The 25,117-nt window shown below is 43.1% G+C and overlaps 1 protein-coding gene across 2 annotated transcripts in view; it reads right to left on the minus strand.

Moving 5' to 3' along the window:
* htr4 (5-hydroxytryptamine receptor 4) overlaps nucleotides 1-25,117 on the minus strand; it is a 105,301-nt gene that overhangs the window by 20,862 nt on the left and 59,322 nt on the right. For both annotated transcript variants that reach the window (XM_029771407.1, XM_029771406.1), the window contains 2 exons: nucleotides 24,720-24,873; nucleotides 13,042-13,610 (listed from right to left, as the gene is read on the minus strand). In XM_029771407.1, the coding sequence (XP_029627267.1) occupies nucleotides 13,042-13,610; nucleotides 24,720-24,873 (723 nt within the window). The remainder of the gene's footprint in view (nucleotides 1-13,041; nucleotides 13,611-24,719; nucleotides 24,874-25,117) is intronic.

Here is a 25,117-nt window from a genome sequence, read left to right on the forward strand (position 1 = left end):
GAATCACACTTCACCATATGGCAGTTCGACGGACAAATCTGGGTTTGGCAGATGCCAGGAGAATGCTACCTGCCTGAATGCATACTGCCAACTGTAGTTTGGTGGAGGAGGAATAATGGTCTGGGGCTGTTTTTCATGGTTTGGGCTATGGCCCTTAATGCTACAATATATAATGACATTCTCGTGGATTCTGTGCTTCCAACTTTGTGGCAACAGTTTGGGGAAGGCCATTTCCTGTTTCAGCATGACAACGCTCCTTTGCACAAAGCAAGTTCCGTACAGAAATGATTTGTCAAGATCGGTGTGAACGAACTTGACTGGCCTGCACAGAGCCCTGACCTTAACCCCATCAAACACCTTTGGGATGAACTGGAACGCCGACTATGAGCCAGGCCCAATCGCCCAACATCAGTGCCTGACCTCACTAATGCTCTTGTTGTTGAATGGAAGCAAGTCCGTGCAAAAATGTTCCAACATCTAGTGGAAAGCCTTCCCAGAAGAGTGGAGGCTGTTATAGCAGCAAAAGGGGGACCAACTCCAAATTAACGCCTATGATTTTGGAATGAGATGTTTGATGAGCAGCTATCCACAAACTTTTGGTCATGTAGTGTATAATCCCTATTAACGCTGGAGTTGATGCAGAACACTGCTGTTGGTTCATGATAGTGCCATGTGGTTTATCTCCCCTACACACACATTGGCCAAGGATTAGTTTATACAACAATCACGCAATAACAGCTCTTCTACTCATGCATAAATAAAGGAGAAGGTCAAAGAGGAGGCATTCTTGTTCAAGGTAAGACACCTTGTGGAAGAGTAGACTGAATAATGCAACACAACCGTTCCAAGTCTGAAAATCAGCAACCCTTTCAGTTTTATATATTCATAATAAATGTGGTCAGATGAAAAAAAAGATAATATACCTATGTCTTAAGAGCTGTTGATCTATAGCTGAATGCTCTTTCCACCTAGTCCTTCAAATACTATTCAATATTTCTAGTGAAGCTTTGAAGCATATGTAGGGGTCAACACTGAGGGGCAAGAGCAACTGACAGTATGGCAGCATGTCTTTGAAAAATACATTATATTAAAGTGTGGAAAAAGGTCAAACGTTCATCTCTCAGAGCTGTCCCTGTGATGAACGTCTAATATGTTTACATAACCACAAAATCCCTCCTACAACTCTCTTTAGAAGTGGATTTTGTAATATAGTAACAGGGAAAATTGTTAGTAGCAAAACGTCATAAAATAATTCAGCTTGAATTTAAAATATAAATCAGAATAAATGTAATTTATGGCACACAGAAGGGAGCCAGGGAGTGCGAACCAACACAAACAGTGGCTTCTAGCGCCTCAGACATGACAATCGTCTGGCCTGGCCTTTCTCTCTACGCTCACTTAACATGGCTTAGAAATATGGCTCCTGGGAGAATAACACAACCACTAGACCTACAACGGCTAGACCTTCCACCACTAGACCTACAACAAATAGACCTAACCCCACTAGATCTACCACCACCAGACCGACAACCACCAGAACTACAACCACTAGACATACCATCTAGAGGTCGACCGATTATGATTTTTCAACGCCGATACCAATTATTGGAGGACCAAAAAAAGCCGATACCGATTAATCAGCCGATTTTTTTATTTATTTGTAATAATGACAATTACAACAATACTGAATGAACACTTATTTTAACTTAATATAATACATAAATACTATCAATTTAGCCTCAAATAAATAATGAAACATGTTCAATTTGGTTTAAATAATGCAAAAACAAAGTGTTGGAGAAGAAAGTAAAAGTGCAATATGTGCCATGTAAAAAAGCTAACGTTTAAGTTCCTTGCTCAGAACATGAGAACATATGAAAGCTGGTGGTTCCTTTTAACATGAGTCTTCAATATTCCCAGGTAAGAAGTTTTAGGTTGTAGTTATTATAGGAATTATAGGACTATTTCTCTCTATACGATTTGTATTTCATATACCTTTGACTATTGGATGTTCTTATAGGCACTTTAGTATTGCCACTGTAACAGTATAGCTTCCGTCCCTCTCCTCGCTCCTACCTGGGCTTAAACCAGGAACACATCGACAACAGCCACCCTCGAAGCAGCGTTACCCATGCAGAGCAAGGGGAACAACTACTCCAAGTCTCAGAGCGAGTGACGTTTGAAATGCTATTAGCGCGCACCCGGCTAATTAGCTAGCCATTTCACATCGGTTACACCAGCCTAATCTTGGGAGTTGATAGGCTTGAAGTCATAAACAGCGCAATGCTTGAAGAATTGTGAAGGGCTGCTGGCAAAACGCACGAAGGAGAAGTTTGAATGAATGCTTACGAGCCTGCTGGTGCCTACCACCGCTCAGTCAGACTGCTCTATCAAATATCAAATCATAGACTTAATTATAATATAATAAACACACAGAAATACGAGCCTTAGGTCATTAATATGGTCGAATCCGGAAACTATCATCTCGAAAACAAAACGTTTATTTTTTCAGTGAAATATGGAACCATTCCGTATTTTATCTAACGGGTGGCATCCCTAAGGCTAAATATTCCTGTTACATTGCACAACCTTCAATGTTATGTCATAATTACATACAATTCTGGCAAATTAGTTCGCAATGAGCCAGGCGGCCCAAACTGTTGCATATACCCTGACTCTGCGTGCAATGAACGCAAGATAATTGACACAATTTCACCTGGTTAATATTGCCTGCTAACCTGGATTTCTTTTAGGTAAATATGCAGGTTTAAAAATATATACTTCTGTGTATTGATTTTAAGAAAGGCATTGATGTTTATGGTTAGTGTCACGATTGTCTTCAGTGAAAGAGGACCAAAGCGCAGCGGAAGTGTGGATACTCATATTTTTAATGTTCAAAAAAAGGAGTAGAGCATCCACTTGAAACAAACAAACAAACAAAACAATACTCACAACAGCAACAGTGTGGCAGGCTCGTCCAAACGCAGTGCACACAACAATTCCCCACAACCCCAAAAGGCAAAGTAGGCCACTTATGTGTGACTCCCAATCAGCCACAACCCTCTACAACTGTGCCTGATTGGAAGTCACACGGCCAAAATTAATGAAACAACACAAACACACAGACTCTTCTGCCACGTCCTGACCCAACTACACCCTCTACTGGTCAGGACGTGACAGTACCCCCCCCTTAAAGGTGCTAACCCCGGAAGCACCTGTAAAACAAAAACCCCAAAAGAAAAACAACCCCAAACAACAAAACAAAAATTCCCCTCTACTAAAGGGAGGGAAGGGAGGGTGGCTGCCGTCAACGACGGCACTGTGCTACACCCCCCCTCCCCAACCCACCTATATCAGGAGGTGGCTCCGGTTCTGGCCTTTCCCGGCAGTCGGGCCACTCTGGCAGTTCGGGGCAGTCTGGCAACTCGGGGCAGTCTGGGCAGTCTGGCAGCTCGGGAAAGTCTGGGCAGTCTGGCAGCTCGGGAAAGTCTGGGCAGTCTGGCAGCTCGGGACAGTCTGGGCAGTCTGGCAGCTCGGGACAGTCTGGGCAGTCTGGCAGCTCGGGACAGTCTGGGCAGTCTGGCAGCTCGGGCAGTTCAGGGCAGTCTGGCCACTCCGGCAGTTCAGGGCAGTCTGGCCACTCCGGCAGTTCAGGGCAGTCTGGCCACTCCGGCAGTTCAGGGCAGTCTGGCCACTCCGGCAGTTCAGGGCAGTCTGGCCACTCCGGCAGTTCAGCGCAGTCTGGCCACTCCGGCAGTTCAGCGCAGTCTGGCCACTCCGGCAGTTCAGCGCAGTCTGACCTCTCTGGCGACTGTTGACTGACGGGCAGCTCTGACGACTGTTGACTGGCGGGCAGCTCTGACGACTGTTGACTGGCGGGCAGCTCTGACGACTGTTGACTGGCGGGCAGCTCTGACGACGGTTGACTGGCGGGCAGCTCTGACGACGGTTGACTGGCGGGCAGCTCTGGTAATGGTTGACTGGCGGGCAGCTCTGACGACTGTTGACTGGCGGGCAGCTCTGACGACGGTTGACTGGCGGGCAGCTCTGGTAATGGTTGACTGGCGGGCAGCTCTGACGACTGTTGACTGGCGGGCAGCTCTGACGACTGTTGACTGGCGGGCAGCTCTGACGACTGTTGACTGGCGGGCAGCTCTGACGACTGTTGACTGGCGGGCAGCTCTGACGACTGTTGACTGGCGGGCCGCACTGACGACTGTTGACTGGCGAGGCTGGGTTCACGCACTTGAAGCCTGGTGCGTGGTGCTGGTACTGGGCGTACCCGATTGTGACCACGCACCTCCATGCTACTGCGGGGAGCTGGCCTGGGGCTCCATTCTTGCCCCGCAACACTCCCCTTGTGCCCCCCCCTAAAAAATTCTTGGGGGTGCCTCTCGGTCTCCCTTACCTCGCCAGCCTTCTTCCGCTGCTTGGTCGTGTGTTGGTGGGGAATTCTGTCACGATTGTCTTCAGTGAAAGAGGACCAAAGCGCAGCGGAAGTGTGGATACTCATATTTTTAATGTTCAAAAAAAGGAGTAGAGCATCCACTTGAAACAAACAAACAAACAAACAAAACAATACTCACAACAGCAACAGTGTGGCAGGCTCGTCCAAACGCAGTGCACACAACAATTCCCCACAACCCCAAAAGGCAAAGTAGGCCACTTATGTGTGACTCCCAATCAGCCACAACCCTCTACAGCTGTGCCTGATTGGAAGTCACACGGCCAAAATTAATGAAACAACACAAACACACAGACTCTTCTGCCACGTCCTGACCCAACTACACCCTCTACTGGTCAGGACGTGACAGTTAGGTACAGTCGTGCAACGATTGTGCTTTTTTCGCAAATGCGCTTTTGCTAAATCATCCCCCGTTTGGTGAAGTTGGCTGTCTTTGTTAGGAAGAAATAGTATTCACACAGTTCGCAACGAGCCAGGCGGACCAAACTGCTACATATACCCTGACTCTGTTGCAGAGGTGACACATTTTCCCTAGTTAAAATAAATTCATGTTAGCAGGCAATATTAACTAGATATACAGGTTTAAAAATGTATACTTGTGTATTGATTTTAAGAAAGACATTGATGTTAATGGTTAGGTACACGTTGGAGCAACGACAGTCCTTTTTCGCGAATGCGCACAGCATCGATTATATGCAATGCAGGACAGGCTAGATAAACTAGTAATATCATCAACCATGTGTAGTTAACTAGTGATTATGATTGATTGATTGATTGTTTTTCATAAGATAAGTTCAATGATAGCTAGCAACTTACCTTGGCTTCTTACTGCATTCGCGTAACAGGCAGGCTCCTCGTGGAGTGCAATGTAAAGCAGGTGGTTAGAGCGTTGGACTAGTTAACCGTAAGGTTGCAAGATTGAATCCCCAAGCTGACAAGGTAAAAATCTGTCGTTCTGCCCCTGAACAAGGCAGTTAACCCACCGTTCCTAGGCCATCATTGAAAATAAGAATGTGTTCTTAACTGACTTGCATAGTTAAAAAATATTATCTACATTTATTTTTTATTTTTTTTATATTTAAAAAATCGGCAAATCGGTGGCCAAAAATACCGATTACCGATTGTTATGAAAACGTGAACTCGGCCCTAATTAATAGGCCATTCCGATTAATCGGCAGACCTCTAATACCATAACTAGACCAACAACCAATAGACCTACAACGGTTAGACCTACCATCACTAGACCTACAACAACTAGACCTACCACCACTAGACCTACCACCACTAGACCAACCACCACTAGACCTACAATGGCTAGACCTACCACCACTAGACCAACAACAAATAGACCTAACACCACTAGACCTACAACCACTAGACCTACAACCACTGGACCTAACACCACTAGACCAACAACCTCTAGACCTAACAGCACCAGACCTACCACCACTAGACCTACCACCACTAGACCAACCACCACTAGACCTACAATGGCTAGACCTACCACCACTAGACCTACAACCACTAGACTTAACACCACTAGACCTACAACCCCTAGACCTAACACCACTAGACCTACCACTACTAGACCTACCACCACTAGACCTACAAACACTAGACCTACAAACACTAGACCTACCACCACTAGACCTACCACCACTACACCTACCACCACTACACCTACCACCACTAGACCTGCCACCACTAGACCACTAGACCTACAACCACTAGACCACTAGACCTACCACCACTAGACATACCACCGCTAGACCTACCACCACTAGACATACCACCACTAAATATACCACCACTAGACCTACAACCACTAGACCTACCACCACTAGACATACCACCACTAGACCTACCACCACTAGACATACCACCACTAGACATACCACCGCTAGACCTACCACCACTAGACATACCACCACTATATATACCACCACTATATATACCACCACTAGACCTACAGCCACTAGACCTACCACCACTAGACCTAACACCACTAGACCTACCACCACTAGACCTACCACCACTAGACCTACAACCACTAGACCTACTAACCACTAGACCTACAACCACTAGATCTACTAACCACTAGACCTACTAACCACTAGACCACTAGACCTACAACCACTAGACCCACAAGGTGATGAGGTAGTACATTAAAGGCTTAGTAAACTCTGGAGAAATTGTTATGAATGTTATTAGTTGTTTTTGGCAAGTATAAAATGGCCAATATATCAACTTCAACAGTCTGATAGTATCAACGGCCTCAGGGTTCTATATTTTGCCATTTAAACCATAACAGGCTATTATGCTCCAACAAGCTTTTGGGGCGGCAGGTAGCCTAGTGGTTAGAGCATTGGACTTGGAACCATAAAGGCTGCAAGATCAAATCCCAGAGCTGACCAAGTAAAAATCTGTCATTCTACCCCTGAACAAGGGGTAGAATACTGTTCCTAGGCTGTCATTGAAAATAAAAATGTGTTCTTAACTGACTTGCCTAGTTAAATAAGGGTAAAAAATGAATGCTTTCACATACATTGTACATGATCAGATTGCAGACTTCAGCATTTATTCTGGACAGTTGTTTTCTTGCAATGCATACAACGCATTTTATAATATGGATATATGATTTAATGGCCTGAAATTCAATATGTTTGTAATGATGCTGTAGATTTAAGATTAACTTAAGGGGTCAACTGAATAGCCGTGTGGGTGGGTGGCAATTTCATCTGCTTTTACTCAGGAGTCAAAAAGGCATACGCGTGACTCCACTACTCAGAAGGTCAAGGCTTCACATCCCTGCATATCCTTATTTGTTGACATACAACTGACTGGAACTGCAGCAGGCGTAACCATAGAAATAGAATGAAGGGAAGCTGTGTGATCATGTGGATCGTGTGGTTAGAGTTAGATGAGGTTGGAGCATGCCAAGAGAGAAAGAACTACTAGGAGGTGAAATGTGCCCCATTCATTCATGTGGTAGATAAGAATCTGACCCTTGCATCTGGGTACATGTCAGCCCCTGTGAGCGTCACACCAACCAGTATTTAACTCCATGTGTCCCAGAGGAGAGAAACTACTGATTCTTGAACAGGTTGTGAAAAATGTGACCAACTTCAGACTGTGTGGTGCTCTCTCATGCTATTCTTTCCCATTTTACAGCAGAGATAATCATCTAGAACCAAAGATCAAACTTGATCAACAATATGACCTTTCTCCCCATTCACTGTGGTAATTAGTGTTATTAAAGAAGCTGTGGTGGCCAGCAGCAAATTACACCAATTTGAGTAATTTGTGCACAACGTTCAGTTTTCCTACAGTATCTCTACCTGGCATCCTGCCCAGTACACCTATATAGCCTGGTCTTGGCACCTAGACAGCATTTGATCACTCACAAGCACGACGTTGACATTATTACTCATCTGGGTTAAAAACTGTCTCGGTAAAGGTGGGGTTTGGGGTGTGATCAGGAATCAGCTGCTCCTAGCCGGGGTAATAATATACTTTTACAGTGCAATGTATCCACACCTGGCTGCTGAGATGGATCAATGCATCCTTCACTCTAGCCACAGATGAATATAGTCTGTCTAACTGGGAGCAGGGCCCCACTGAGTGAAGAATGAAGTCAGAAGGAGATTCTTAGTAGGGCCTGTATCTTAATCACACTCTGCTGTGCTCAGTAATCACTGATCATTACATTTTACATGGGTTCCTTCCACAACTCATTCTCTCAGGTCTATAGTGTGGTTACCTCTCAACAGGGGGCCGGAGGCCGGGGCCCGCCGCCTTGCGCCTCTCCACAGCTGCTCCGACCGACAGACATCCCAGCATACTTCACTTCTCTGTTTATCAGCCCGAGTAACATGCTGACAGCTCCACCATTTGGAAACTGTTCCGGGGATTTATGTTCTCCCAGAGTTTCCAAGTGCCGCAGCAGAAAACAACGATTTTTTGCGGGGACATTGTGGAGAGTCTTTCATGGTCATTTATACTTTTCAATCTGGATATATTCTCAACATGTTCTGTTTATAGAGCAGACTCCCAGGGCGGAGGAGAACATTGTTAAACTACAAACGTATATGCTTTCAATTAAGGTTGTTAGCACAATCGGTCTCTCAACCCTTAGCTGTGACCCCGAAGTTCTTAAAATATATTTAGTATTATAAAACATTAACCACTTAACTTAGAAATGCAATATATACTTGAATGTACCCACACCTGAGTTTTCTGAAATAACTTCATACAAAAACACAATCTTACACACTTGACTAAATATAAGTCACATATTTATGTTTTCTTATGCGTTCATGTTCAGCCCTTTTACCAGTTCAAAGAGTGGTGTCACAGGGCCCAGTCCTATGGTCTGTTTCTGAACACTTCTTATTTCTATGGCAACAAAAGGGTTGTCAGTAGTGAATGTTTTTCAAACACGCACACTTGAAGTTTCCTTCTTTTTCTGTCGAACAAGACTTGGTGTGTTTTGTCTAGATTCCAGTGTAAACTGTATTTTACAACAGGAACAGAAGAGAAAGAGTGAATTGTTAACTGACCACATCAGAGGTCCACTTGCCTGAGAGACAGAGGATGGTGCAAGTTGACGACATCATTTGAACTCTGCCTCGGTATCTCCTGATCTCTCCATTCTCCAAATGGAAACACAGCTTAATGTCACTAACAAACCATGCATAAATCCCAGCATTATCAAATCCTGCCACTAGCTAGCTGCCACTATGAATAATAAAATAAAGAAAATCCTCCAAATATTCAACATAATTGTGATTTGCTTGAGGAGTTTGTACAACGAGCAAGAGCTATATTATTTAATTTAGTCCCATGACAATATAATTACAAATATTAAAGAAAGTTTAAAGTCATTATGTCAGTTAACATATCAACTCTGTCTTTTTCCTGTTGATTAATGGTAATAACATTCATGTCGCCGTAGCAACAAAGCAAACAAATCAAGTTTCAGTTTGTCTGCAGTAATATCTGCATTCGTACATTGTGCAATAAGAAGTCTCTTGTGTTGTAATATTTCAGTCAGGGAAAAACAGTTATGAACTAAATAATGACTACACTTTTAGAAAAAAGGGTTCCAAAAGCATTATTTTGCTGTCCCCATAGGAGAACCCTTTTTGGTTCCAGGTAGAACTCATGCAGGGGAGGCGGATGTCTCTGGTAGAGAGCCACACATGCTGTACAGGGTGAAAGAGTGGCGTAGGTTGGCGGTGTCTGTCAGCAAAGCGTTTCTGGGTATTAGAGGCTTCCTGCAGATGCTGATGAGTGGTCTCCCATACCCGCTCACTACGCCGAAACCAGTCGTCAACAGCTGGGACAGTACTAGGCTCCGTGTCCCAGGGAAACATGGGGGGGGTTGGTAACCAAGTACACACTGAAACGGAGTAGGGTGGAGGGATGAATGCATGAGTGAGTTCTGACTCAGAACATTGTTGGCGAAGGTACTTCCCTATTTCTTGGTTCAGGCATTCCGTCTGCCTGTTGGTCTGGGGATGGCACCCAGTGGAGAGGCTGAGGGCGACCCCCAGTCGGTCACAGAAGGCTTGCCACACCAGGAAGATAGTCTCTGACCGTGGGCCCCAGTTTATGTTCTCCGGAATCCCAGAAAGACAGAACACCTGCTGGAACGTACACTCAGCCAATTCCATGGCGTTAGGTAAATGAGGAAGAAGAACCAGACACATTGTTGAAAATGGTCTACTATGACAAGGATGGTGGTGTTACCAGAGGATTCAAGAAGGTCTGTGATGAAATCAACAGCTATGTGGGACCAGGGTCTGTGAGGGATTGGCCAAGGTTGAAGCTTACCGGAAGGGAGATGACAAGGGCTTTTGGTTTGGGCGCAGACTGGACAGGAGAGTACATAATCCCCTAACGTCAGATGCCAGTGAGGACCACCAGAACTTACAGGCTAGAAGTTCGGTGGTTTGTGTAATGCCTGGATGTCCTGACCCCAAGGACGTGTGACACCATTGCATCAGTTGGGGTCTAACAGCTGCTGGTACGTAACTCCTCCCAGCTTGGGTCTCAGGAGGAGCCGGGTCTGAGGTTAGGGCTTCTTGTATGGCAGAGTGAACCTCCCACTGTACCAGTCCCATAATGCAAGAGGAAGGAAGAATGGGTGTAGGGTCTGAGTTACTGGTCGGAAGGTCAAACTGGTGGTAGAGAGCATCAGATTGTACGTTTTTCTTTCCAAGGATGTAAGTAACATGAAAATGGAAGTGTGTGAAGAAGACAGCCCAGCAGGCTTGTCTCGAGTTTAACCTCTTGGCCCCTCTGATATATTCCAGATTACGATGATCTGTTAGGACGAGAAAGGGATGTTGTGCGCCCTCCAACAAGTGGCGCCACTCCTCAATGGCCAGCTTAATAACCAGGAGTTCTGTTCCCCACATCGTAATTCCTCTCAGCGGAGGATAACTTCCTGGAGAAGAAGGCACAGGGATGTGATTTGGGGTGTTCCCACCCGCTGAGAGACTATGGCTCCTACTCCTACTTCGGAGGCATCCACCTCCAGGGTGAAAGGAAGGGTCGCATCAGGTTGGCGAAGGACAGGAGCTGAGGTGAAGAGGCGTTTTCAAGTTGTTGAAAGCAGTCAGGGTGGTATCAGTCCATTGAAGGGTCCGGGTCTTTTGGCTGGTAAGGGCAGTGAGGGAATTAGAATAGTAGAATTGAAGTTCCGAATGTACCGGCGATAGTAGTTGGAGAACCCAATGAAACGTTCCTTAACGGTGGTGGGTTTGTGCCCGTTACTGACGGCGGTGACTTTGGTCTCATCCATGCTGACCCCTCCAGGTGTCAGTACGAAACCGCTGGTGCTGGTGACACTGACATCCCATCTGGTTTGCACTTAGTGGGACTATCATTTGTTTTTCAACAGGACAATGAGACAAAATACCTCCCAGGTTGTTTAAGAGCTATTTGACAAAGAAGGAGAGTGATGGAGTGCTGCATCAGATGACCTGGCCTCAACAATCACCCGACCTCAACCCAATTGAGATGGTTTGGGATGAGTTGAACCACATAGTGAAGGAAAAGCAGCCAACAAGTGCTCAGCATATGTGGGAACTCCTTCAAGAATGTTGGAAAAGCAGTCCAGTTGAAGCTGGTTGAGAGAATGCCAAGAGTGTGCTAAAACTGTCATCAAGGCAAAGGGTGGCTACTTTGAAGAATCTCAAATATAATATAAATATATATATATATTTTGTTGTTACTACTTGATTCCATATGTGTTATTTTATAGTTGTGATGTCTTCACTATTATTCTACAATGTACAAAATAGTACAAATAAAGAGAAACCTTTGAATGAGTAGGTGTGTCCAAACTTTTGACTGGTACTGTACATCAGGTCCAATGTCTAGTGACCCTATAATAGCCATGTAACATACATCAGGTCTAACCTCTAGTGACCCTATAATAGCCATGTAACATACATCAGGTCTCTCCTCTAGTGACCCTATAATAGGCATGTAACATACATCAGGTCTAACCTCTAGTGACCCTATAATAGCCATGTAACATACATCAGGTCTCTCCTCTAGTGACCCTATAATAGCCATGTAACATACATCAGGTCCAACCTCTAGTGACCCTATAATAGCCATGTAACATACATCAGGTCTCTCCTCTAGTGACCCTATAATAGCCATGTAACATACATCAGGTCTCTCCTCTAGTGACCCTATAATAGCCATGTAACATACATCAGGTCCAACCTCTAGTGACCCTATAATAGCCATGTAACATACATCAGGTCCAACCTCTAGTGACCCTATAATAGCCATGTAACATACATCAGGTCTCTCCTCTAGTGACCCTATAATAGCCATGTAACATACATCAGGTCCAACCTCTAGTGACCCTATAATAGCCATGTAACATACATCAGGTCTCTCCTCTAGTGACCCTATAATAGCCATGTAACATACATCAGGTCTCTCCTCTAGTGACCCTATAATAGCCATGTAACATACATCAGGTCCAACCTCTAGTGACCCTATAATAGCCATGTAACATACATCAGGTCCAACCTCTAGTGACCCTATAATAGCCATGTAACATACATCAGATCTCTCCTCTAGAACAGCCAAGGGGATACATTAATTATGCATCGAGTGGACAGAGCAATACAGTTTTATTCCATTATAGTCTGAGAATTCTAAAATTGGACAGTTGGGTGGGTGGCTGAAATGTAATAAGCCGGCTGCTTGATGTACTACTGCAAGTCTCTAGCTCACCAAGTCTCACAGCAAAGCAAACAGCCTTTTGTAGATGGTCATCTGTGTCGATAGTCACATGTGTAATCTAATATGTCTCATCAGTCCTCAGATCCAGGAACATGGTGGAAATGTTATGGCAGCTGCATGCTGGTCATGTAGGCTACAGTTCATCCACATGGACTTGATCCATGTCTCCCCTGCCTAAGAACCCATTCAATATAATAATAATAAAATCTCAAGTTGCTGCCAACACCATCTGAAGAGTATCTGTGGGCTGTAGAGAGTTAGTGAAGGGCTCTCAGGTAGGTGAGGAGGGAGTAGACACTTACTTGAGCACATGGGTGGAGCCGTTGATCTGTGTGGCTGAGCAGGGGGGCCCCGGCCCCAGTATGGATGGCCGCCTGGCGCTGTAACGCTTTCTCCCACAGCAGAGGATGATGAGGAAGGCACGGCGGAAGGACTTGTTCAGGAAGGCATAGAGAATGGGATTGAGCATGGAGTTAATGTAGCCCAGCCACAGGCATGCTGCCCACAGCTGGTCCGGCACTGTGTAGTTTATAAAGGGGTCCACCACGTTGGTGATGAAAAAAGGGGCCCAGCACAGGCAGAAACAGCCCATGATGATGCACAGAGTCTTGGCCGCCTTGGTCTCGGTACGCATGCGGTGGTTGCGCTGGTGGTCGGCGCTGTCTGCCGAGGCGGCCCCCGCCCGTTGCAGCATACTGATTTGGCGTGCGTGCTCCCGTGCAGTCACATAGATGCGCTGGTAGGCCAGCACCATCAACCCCAGTGGAATGTAGAAGGCCACCACGGAACACGTCAGAGCGTACGGCTTGTTGACCATGAAGACACACGCCGTCGAGTTGGCCACGTCACCGCTGAACTTCCGTGCCTCTATCTACCAAGGGGTTGAGATGTGGTAACACCACCACCACAACCACAGAGACACACAGACACACACAGAGGCACACAGACACACACACACGCACAGAAACACATCACAGAAGAAAAAAAACATATGGTTAATGTGTCAGTTCATGAAACATTAGTTTCACGGACACAGAACAGTAATCATTCAGAGAATAAGTATATGACATGGCAAGTTGATATGAATCAGGTCAATACAGTTCAGTGAAAAATGTTGTCAATGAATTATGTCTATGGTGAGAGGACTGAGCTTGTCAGGGTTTTCTACCATTTACAATGGAGTCCTGTAGGCTTCTGTTCATCAAGTGGATTTTCTAAACCCTTAAACGTATCTAGGAGAGCAATGATGAATGGTGCACAAACCAAACTTCCATCAATGCTATTTCCTGAAAGTAGCGACTAGGTCCAGAGTGGGGAAGATGAGGGCTTTGAAACAGATCATTAATCACTGTCCTCCACCGGCACACTGCCAGAACCTCTGGCCACCTCAGGTCATACCTGTCTCTACTCTGGAGAAAATAAATTACTCTACTCTACTATTGATAAGGTATGAGCACTGCATATATACAGTACGCACTGCGTATGACTGCCGTGCTAATGTGCCTTGCTGGATCTTGTAAACTATCGAAAGTAGACCCATAACTGATCCAAATGTTTCTCTAATCAAACATGTATTCAAATCACCGGGCTTTTGAACGATTATTCAAATAGGTGTTTGGCAGAAAATCTAATTCTTTATTTAATTCTTTATCTAATTCTTTAAGGCTCCCTTTGTTATTTCAATTCAAAATAAAATGCTTGTTTGTATTTAAAGGAATACTCAGCAATATGATGTAGATGCAGAAAGTTAACATCATAGTGGGTCAAATTCTACAACAACTAAGAGCGTTGAAGCATGAGGCTCAACTCCTCTGCTGTTTTGGTTCCCTGGCTCGTGCACATGCGCTGATACTGTGTGTGACTGTGTGAGAGCGAAGTCTTGCATCTCACGCATCTCAATATCTGCGGTGCTGCTCGTGGCAACGTAATTTCACCGAGTCCCTCTTTCAAAGGCATGAATGACTCGTATGACATGAATGAACGATTGATTGATTATATTGAATTAGGCTAAGTTATGTTAAGACAGATAAAACAGGACACGCCCTCAGCTCGATGGTGAATAGAGTATTTAAGACTACTACTTGAGTCAAGAGCAAATAAATACACTTGATTTAGGCTACATTATTGCATGCTACAGTTTTTTTATCACTTTGGTGCAATGTTCACAACTGTGTAGTACATGTTCACAACTATGTGGTAGATGTTCACAACTGTGTGGTACTTGTTCACAACTATGTGGTACATGTTCACAACTGTGTGGTACATGTTCACAACTATGTGGTACATGTTCACAACTATGTGGTACATGTTCACAACTATGTGGTAGATGTTCACAAATGTGTGGTACATGTTCACAACTATGTGGTACATGTTCACAACTGTGTGGTACATGTTCACAACTATGTGGTACATGTTCACAACTGCGTGGTACATGTTCACAACTGTGTGGTACATGTTCACAACTGTGGGGTACATGTTCACAACTATGTGGTACATGTTCACAACTGTGTGGTACATGTTCACAAATATATGTTCACAACTATGTGGTACATGTTCACAACTATGTGGTACATGTTCACAACTGTGTGGTACATGTTCACAACTGTGTGGTACATGTTCACAACTGTGTGGTACATGTTCACAACTATGTGGTGCATGTTCACAACCATGTGGTACATGTTCACAACCATGTGGTACATGTTCACAACTATGTGGTACATGTTCACAACTGTGTGGTACATGTTCACAACTATGTGGTACATGTTCACAACTATGTGGTACATGTTCACAACTGTGTGGTAGATGTTCACAACTGTGTGGTACATGTTCACAACTGTGTGGTACATGTTCACAACTATGTGGTACATGTTCACAACTATGTGGTACATGTTCACAACTGCGTGGTACATGTTCACAACTGTGGGGTACATGTTCACAACTATGTGGTACATGTTCACAACTGTTTGGTACATGTTCAGAAATATATGTTCACAACTATGTGGTACATTTTCACAACTATGTGGTACATGTTCACAACTGTGTGGTACATGTTCACAACTATGTGGTACATGTTCACAACCATGTGGTACATGTTCACAACCATGTTGTACATGTTCACAACTATGTGGTACATGTTCACAACTATGTGGTACATTTGAACAACTCTTAGTGCACAACTCAAAACAGATCATCCAAGGGGCTGTTGTAAAAACTCTAAGCACATCAAATCCAATTTTATTTGGCACATGCGCCAAATACAACAGGTGTAGAACTTACAGTGAAGTGCTTACTTACAAGCCTTTAACTTCATCAAAGCGTGCCCGTAGTAAACTGCCTGCTACTCAGGCCCAGAAGATAGGATATGCATATTATTAGTAGATCTGGATAGAAAACACTCTGAAGTTTCTAAAACTGTTTGAATGATGTCTGTGAGTATAACATAACTCATATGGCAGGCAAAAACCTGAGAAAAAATCCAACCAGGAAGTCGGGAAATCTGAGGTTTGTAGTTTTTCAAGTGATTGACTATCTAATACACAGTGTCTGTGGGGTCATTTTGCACTTCCTAAGTCTTCCACTAGATGTCACAGTCTTTAGAACGTTGTTTCATGCTTCTACTGTGAATGGAGAGAGAATAAGAGCCATTGGAATCAGATGACTGAGAAAATGACATGAGCTCAGATAGGCGCACGTTAGGTGTGTTCCTTTTCATTTCTGAAGACAATGCAATTGTCCGGTTGGAATATTATCGAAGATTTATGATAAAAACATCCTAAAGATTGATGCTATACATCGTTTGACATGTTTCTACGAACTGTAATATAACTTTTTTGACTTTCCGTCTGAACTGACTGCGCGAGCACAGTGCATTTGGAATGCTGGACTGAACGCGCAAACAAAAAGGAGGTATTTCGACATAAATATGGACTTTATCGAAACAAAGCAAACATTTATTGTGGAACTGGGATTTCTGGGAGTGCATTCCGATGAAGATCATCAAAGGTAAGTGAATATTTATAACGTTATTTGTGACTTCTGTTGACTCCAAAATGGCGGGTATCTGTATGGCTTCTTTTGGTGTCTGAGCGCTGTACTCAGATTATTGCAAAGTTTGCTTTCGCCGTAAAACTTTTTTGAAATCTGACACAGCGGTTGCATTAAGGAGAAGTGTATGTATAATTCTTTGAATAACAGTTGTATATTTTATCAATGTTTATGATGAGTATTTCTGTAAATTGATGTGCTCATTCACCGGAAGTTTTGGGAGGCAAAACATTTCTGAACATTACACGCCAATGTAAAATGTTTTTTTTGATATATAAACATGAACTTTATCGAGCAAAACATACATGTATTGCGTAACATGAAGTCCTATGAGTGCCATCTGATGAAGGTTTATTCTTGTCTAGGCTGTACAGCCTTTTTGAAATCGGAGACTGTGGTTGGATTAACGAGAAGTGTATCTTTAAAATGGGATATAATAGTTGTGTGTTTGAGAAATGTTCCCACATTTTCCCACATACCCCAGAGAGGTTAATCAACAATGCAGTTTTAAGAAAAATAAGAGTTAAAAAAAGATTTACTAAATAAAAAATGTCAAATGAGTTACACAATAAAATAACAATAACTAAGGCTATATACAAGGGGTTCCAGTACCGAGTCAATGTACAGGGGTACAGTTGGTCAAAGTAATTGAGGTAATATGTACATGTAGACAGGGGTAAAGTGACTATGCATAGATAATAAACAGAGTAGCAGCAGCGTAAAGGTACAACACAAAATCATACAAAATCACTTCTTCACCAAGATGAATCAGTGTTTCATCTGGAAATACATATTTCACATTGCAATACATGTTCATATAAAGTAATTGCCTTTTACAATGCAATGCTCACAATACTTAGATATGATTCTCTTCTCTTTTGTTTTCAATCTCTTAGATGTAAAGTCCCTTGTTTAGGGGATCCCTCATTAAAATGCAAATTAATTTATAACATTTTTGACATGCGTTTTTATGGATTTTTTTGTTGTTATTCTGTCTCTCACTGTTCAAATAAACCTACAATTAAAATGATAGACTGATTATTTCTTTGTCAGTTGGCAAACGTACAAAATCAGCAGGGGATCAAATACTTTTTTCCCTTACTGTAGTTTTGATGTTGTCACGTCTTGACCCTAGTAAGATGTAATTTTCTATAGTAGAGTAGGTCAGGGTGTGACAGGGGGTGTTTTGGGTGGTTTTCTATGTTTTCTATTTCTATGTTTAGTTCTAGTTTTCTATTTCTATGTTGGAGTTTTTTGGAATGATCTCCAATTAGAGGCAGCTGGTTCGCGTTGTCTCTAATTGGAGATCATATTTAAGTTTTTTTTTTTCTAGTGAGTTTGTGGGCAGTTGTATTCTGTTTAGTTGTGTTCTGTGCAGTCTTCAGTACCTGACAGAACTGTTAGCTGATCGTTTTCTCTTTGTTATTTTCTTTAGTGTTCTGAGTTTAATCAACAGTAATTATGAGCACTCAACACGCTGCGCCTTGGTCCCCTCTATACGACAGCCATTACAGAACTGCCCACCACAATTGGATCAAGCAGCGTTCCCGAGAGGAGATGGATACCTGGTCTATAGAGGAGTGGCGAGAAAGGATAAACTGGACTTGGGGCCAGGTATTGGACAGATATCAAAGCCTGCCGGGGAAGAACGAGAGGCAGCACCAAAATTATTTTGGGGGGGGCACACGGGTAGTTTGGCGGGGTCAGGGGTGAGACCTGAGCCATCTCCCCGTGCTTATCGTGGTGAGCATGTGCCTGCCTCTCGCACTCTCCCTCCAGTGCGCCTCCATTGCCCAGCACGTCCTATGCCTGCTCTTCGCACTCTCCCTCCAGTGAGCCTCCACAGCCCAGTATGTCCTGTGCCTGCTCTTCGCACTCTCCCTCCAGTGCGCCTCCACGGCCCAGTATACCCTGTGCCTGCTCTTCGCACTCTCCCTCCAGTGCGCCTCCACGGCCCAGTATACCCTGTGCCAGTTCTGCGCACCCGGTCTACAGTGCGTCTCCCCAGTCCGGTGAGACCTGTTCCAGCTCCACGAAAGAAGCCTCCAGTGATGATCTATGGTCCGAAGCCTGTGGAGATGATCCATGGCGCGGAACCTGTAGGGATAATCCATGGCAAGAAGCCTGTAGGGATAATCCCTGGCAAGAAGCCTGTAGGGATGATCCATGGTCCGGAGCCTGTAGGGATGATCCATGGCACGAAGCCTCCAGTGATGATCCATGGCGTGGAACCTGTAGTGATGATCCACGGCACGGAGCCTGCAGTGACGGTCCACGGCACAGAGCCTGCAGTGACGGTCCACGGCACAGAGCCTGCAGTGACGGTCCACGGCACAGAGTCTGCAGTGACGGTCCACGGCACAGAGCCTGCAGTGACGATCCACGGCACGGAGCCTGCAGTGACAGTCCACAGTCCGGAACCCCCTGAGACGGCCTACAGTCCGGAACCCCCTGAGACGGCCTACAGTCCGAAACCTTCTGAGATGGCCTACAGTCCGGAATCTTCTGAGATGGCCTACAGTCCGGAACCTCCTGAGAAGTTCCCCAGTCCGGAACCTCTTGAGAAGTTCCCCAGTCCAGAGTCTTTGGCGACGGCCTGCAGCCCAGAGTCTTCCGGCGGCGGCCTGCAGCTCAGAGTCTTCCGGCGGCGGCCTGCAGCTCAGAGTCTTCCGGCGGCAGCCTGCAGCCCAGAGCCTCCGGTGAGGATCTACAGTCCGGTTCCTCCGACGACGATCCACGGTCCGGTGGTACAGAAGCAGAGGGATCTGCGGGCGGAGCGGGGGTTACGCCCCGAACCGGAGCCGCCTCCTCTGCTGGAGGATCTGCTGGATAGTAAGGTTCTGGGTACTGCACTAGAGCCGCCATAGACAATTGTCACCCTCCCTACCCTCCATTTTGTTTTGTGGTTTCTTTTGTTGTTTTTAGTTGCATTCGGAGTCTGTACCTTTGGGGGGGGTACTGTCACGTCCTGACCCTAGTAAGATGTCATTTTCTATAGTAGAGTAGGTCAGGGCGTGACAGGGGGTGTTTTGGGTGGTTTTCTATGTTTTCTATTTCTATGTTTAGTTCTAGTTTTCTATTTCTATGTTGGAGTTTTTTGGAATGATCTCCAATTAGAGGCAGCTGGTTCGCGTTGTCTCTAATTGGAGATCATATTTAAGTTTTTTTATTTCTAGTGAGTTTGTGGGCAGTTGTATTCTGTTTAGTTGTGTTCTGTGTAGTCTTCAGTACCTGACAGAACTGTTAGCTGATCGTTTTCTCTTTGTTATTTTCTTTAGTGTTCTGAGTTTAATAAACAGTAATTATGAGCACTCAACATGCTGCGCCTTGGTCCCCTCTATACGACAGCCGTTACAGATGTCTTCACTATTAATCTACAATGTAGAAAATTGTAAAAAGAAATAAAAACCCTTGAATGAGTAGGTGTACTAAAACTTTTGACTGGTAGTGTATTTAGAAAGAATTTAAGAAATTTCAAGCCATATTCATACGGTTTTGTAAAATAAAAAATATTTGTATCATAATTGTACTGTGTACTTGAGCTTGTGTCCTCAAAAGTGACTACACCTCAGCAATGTTTAACTATTTTTACCAGAAAGGTGAGATGTTAACCTTTCTTTGAGTATGTATCATTCCTAGTTATTGTTTATGGCCCGCTCATGATAAATAATTACTTTTGACGATTGCATAGATTACATTTTAGATTACATGTAGTTACATTTTAGAGGTTTAAAAATACATTTTACTATTGTGTCCTGTAATACTTAATTTAAAGTGAGACGCCTTCGGTCATTTATAACACATCCAAAAATGTCTTTATGGATGTGACCAACTGCCTTGATAAAGTACAATTTGAAATTGTGTTTTTTACATTGGATAAAAGCAGAGACACAGAGCTACAAAATAGTATAACATACACTGCATTTGAGGAACAATGGGAAAGTAATTACACTTTGAAAGTTGATGAACTAGTAACCTCACTTTTGAGAAAATGGCCTTCACCTGTTTGGTGCCTACTGGAGAGCTCTTCTTTGTCTACACCCATTCAGCATCATTCAACCCCCTCTTAAGATTTAGCCCCACCCATGTCTTTAAGGTTTGAGCCTAGCATTCTGCCCTAACAACAGTACTCAATCACCCAAGCTAAGTGGCTAAAGTTGGCTAGCTTGCTAGCTACTTCCAGACACAAATGAACAAACAGCTCACTGACCATTTTCCTCGCCCTAGCAGAGCTGGTTAGGCTGTTTTTATGTTATCTAGAGCGTTGGTGACTAACTGTGCTGCTGGCAACAATTTGCTATTTTTTGCCAACATTTACTGACACCGGGCATATCCAACGCGTGTTGAGCGTTCATAAATTTGTCTGTAATTCTGCACTCTGGCACACTCAGATGAGAGTGCTCTGAAATCGGAGTAGATAGCTAGAGCAAATTTACCAGCTACAGTACGTCTACCAACAGTTGTCGCAGTGACATTCTATTGAAATGGTTACTTGAATAGTGGAGTCTTTTGTTAAGACATGTAGCTAGCTAGCTAAACAATGAACCATAATCCCAACTCATGACGTTACTACCCTGCATGAATCTGCAGGTAGCTAACCAACCATGTTCAATGTTAGCTAGCAAAGCAAATGGCTTTGAGATACGAATAATAAGATCATACATGTAACATTAGCTGGCGAGCCAGCCAGCTAACGTTATCTAGATCTACAACGCAATGTATATTTAAAAAAAGCTGCGTTAGAAAGTATTACCAATACATACTGACCAGCTTAAATAGACAGAAGCGTGCTATACCGCAGACCAATCCGAACTCATCTCTCGGCATGTCCAGCACATTCATTATCTTAGCCAATCATGGGTAGCGGAAAGGTTTTTCTGTGGCTAAACCAACTAGGCTCGTAATTTAACCATTTTATTTGTATTTACAGATGGCATACAAGTTTGTTATTAAGGCACATGAAAGTTCATATGTTCCAGAAGGCATTTCTGCCCAAAAACGTATTTTAATAATAATAATAAAAAAAATTAAGTTCAAAGGGATCTCCTGTAAAGTAGTGACCCGCATTATACTCCTAGTTTCCTGAAATGAGTCACATATGACAGTGTAATTACTATAAGGTCAGACACCTTTGGTCATTCATAACACATACATAAAGGATTAATGATGTAAACACAAATGTATTAACACTAAAACAGCTAAAACAAATAAACATTAAAGACATGTTTAAACCATACATTTCCTTTTTTTTTTTAATTTTATTTTTACTATACATTAACTTTAAAAAAGTCCAGCAATGCAATTACATTGAACATTACACAGGACTGTGAATCGTGTAGCTTGTCCCTGAGCTGGCGGACGAATGGTTCTTGTCTGTTTTGGTTGGTTCTAACCTTAAAAGTAACAACAAAGAAAGTTAGCAGGTCTGTTAGGAAATGCCTTTGTCACACCATCTGGATAAGGGCATTTCTGTGCTGTGCCAGAAACTCTAAATGGGGAGATGGGAAACTCTATTTGATTTGTATTATTATATTCCTCTTTCATTTAAAAATCTCATGAAATGACTATGATACGTGGATGCATCTAAATTGATTTGTATTTAGCTGAGTCTGCTAGCTAGCTACATTTCAGATAGCTAGCAATTGCTGTGAAGTCACCGAAATTATTTGAAATAACGACTGAGGTTGCTTAATCTAAGTCAACACTTTACAACAAACAGATTTCAATTACCACAAATAAAGGTTAACTTATTTGTTTTTCGCTGTCCGGTTGGCACCACAATTGGCCATTTGATTTGCGAACGCATCACATGATCAGCGTCTCATCAGCAACACAAAAAAAGTACTTCTGGGTCGCGGAATTTCGGAAACTTTCGAAATAAAAGTCCCCCACGCAATAGTAGAAAAGTGTCAACAACCTGTATGATAAATGAAAAATAATTCTCTAAATATTAACAATTCATATTTGTTCATATTTAAGTGACCTTAAAATTAGGGGTTAAAGCATGTTCCAAGGTCATATAAATGCCCCAATGCGAATTACTGTATTTGGAATACATATTGGCTTATAGAGCAAAAACTATTCTGGGTGCCGCAATAAAACTATTATAGGGAATACTCAGTAGGGTCTGTAGAATGTATATATGGTGTCATTTCATGGGGCTCTGAATAATATGGAGTGTTGCTGGACTTACACTCAAATTCAAATCATGGTATATGGAATACAATAATCACCACATGTCCTCTTACTGTGCTACAGAAAAATCTCTAACCAAACAACATTGAGGGCATGTGCACTGAATTAAACAGCAACTACACTGAACAGACATCAAAAGTCGTCCCCTGATGTGGTTTAAGTATTGTTGTGAACATGGAAAATCTTTATGAACCCTTTATAAAGCATGTCATATGGTTACAGATCATTTGTAACACATTTATGTATTGTCTATGAAGGCTTTATGAACGCTTTATAAAGCCTTTATAATCTGCTCGTCATTTAAATCCGACCAATTATAGATGCATATTGGTATATCTACTACAGATTTTGAGAACTACATAATGAAAATGTATGTCTGTAAAGTAGAAACATATAAAGTACGATATATACTGTAATGTACTATTATGATTAAATAAAATCCTTTGATATTGACAAGATCAGAGATGTGCTGTATTCAAAAATTTGAATCAAAGTTTATTGGTCGCACGAACATTAGCAGATGTTACAGCAGGTGCAGCGAGTAATTATTTTTTGGGGGGGTGATCCGAGGGTCTTCAAAAGGGGGTAGGATGCCAATCCCTGATATAAACACTCAACAATGGACAAAATAATATGATTATTAAATAAAATAAAATAAATAAAATATGACATAACCTCCTATCTTCTGGAGTCAAATCACAGTTCATACCTGAAAAGTATTATTAGAAAGAGAGATACTATGTCCTCCATTTAAACAAATCTAACAAAACCCGTTTTTCAGGGTCTGTGTTGTTCTGTTTTTAAATATATTCATCCCATTCCCTAGTTCATGATTATGATAGACATAGACAGGGTTACCCCATCTCTACCAATACTTTTCATTACATCACCCTCTCCCCCAGTCCATTGGTTTTGGGTTGGTACATAGTAGAATTGGGTCTGACATTTCGATGCAGACTCCCTGTTGTTTCATTTGAGCATCATCATCACACAGTATCAGTCAGCCAATGCCTTTCATTGAGCTTTCACTTCTAGCCATTGTTTTCATATGAGCAGCGTTGGGGGGTGGGCTTTACTGCTTCAACCATTGTTTTCATATGAGCAGCAGTTGGAGGTGGGCTTTACTGCTTCAACCATTGTTTTCATATGAGCAGCAGTTGGAGGTGGGCTTTACTGCTTTAACCATTGTTTTCATATGAGCAGCAGTTGGAGGTGGGCTTTACTGCTTCAACCATTGTTTTCATATGAGCAGCAGTTGGAGGTGGGCTTTACTGCTTCAACCATTGTTTTCATATGAGCAGCAGTTGGAGGTGGGCTTTACTGCTTCAACCATTGTTTTCATATGAGCAGCAGCGGGAGGTGGGCTTTACTGCTTCAACCATTGTTTTCATATGAGCAGCAGCGGGAGGTGGGCTTTACTGCTTCAACCATAGTTTTCATATGAGCAGCAGCCGGAGGTGGGCCTTACTGCTTCAGTATCATATCCTAGACACAGATTCAATCTCAGTCTGCTGGGAGGTGATCCTCTGAAACAGGTAGCATGTGCCCTATAGCACATGGAACAGATCTACACTTAAACCCTTTTGGTTGTGTGAAGGTGTCATTGACATCATATGGAATTAGTTACAATATAGGTAGCACAGTCAAAACAACACGTTTAATTTGACCTTGTTTTACTGCATGGTTTGTCAAATATTCGCAGTGTATACAGACATAAAAACAGAAAATAGTTTTAACTCACCAAATGGTCTATTCCAATACTGTTCCAGCCTTGCATAATGGGTAGGAAGGATATAAAGGTGGGGATTACCCAGCATCCTCCTAACATTAGAGCCACTCTCAGTGATGTCATCTTCTTCCTGTAGACGAGCGGCTGGCAGCAGATGGCATAGTACCTAGAGAAGAAGAGGATACACTTCTAAGGAAGATTCCATAGAGGAAATAGATATGATTATATTTAATGCAAGCTTTTCTTTCAGTGGACAAAATCCGGGTCAACAAGTGTATCTTGCACGTGAAATTGACACCTTGTTAAAACCACATGATCCTTGTCAGAAACACAGATAAAAGGTATATTTGTGATCTCAAAGGGTTTGATGTTGCTATCTGAGATCTTTTTAAAGCTGTGTTTATCATGTT

The sequence above is a fragment of the Salmo trutta genome, chromosome 13, assembly GCF_901001165.1.
Source record: "Salmo trutta chromosome 13, fSalTru1.1, whole genome shotgun sequence".
NCBI lineage: Eukaryota > Metazoa > Chordata > Actinopteri > Salmoniformes > Salmonidae > Salmo > Salmo trutta.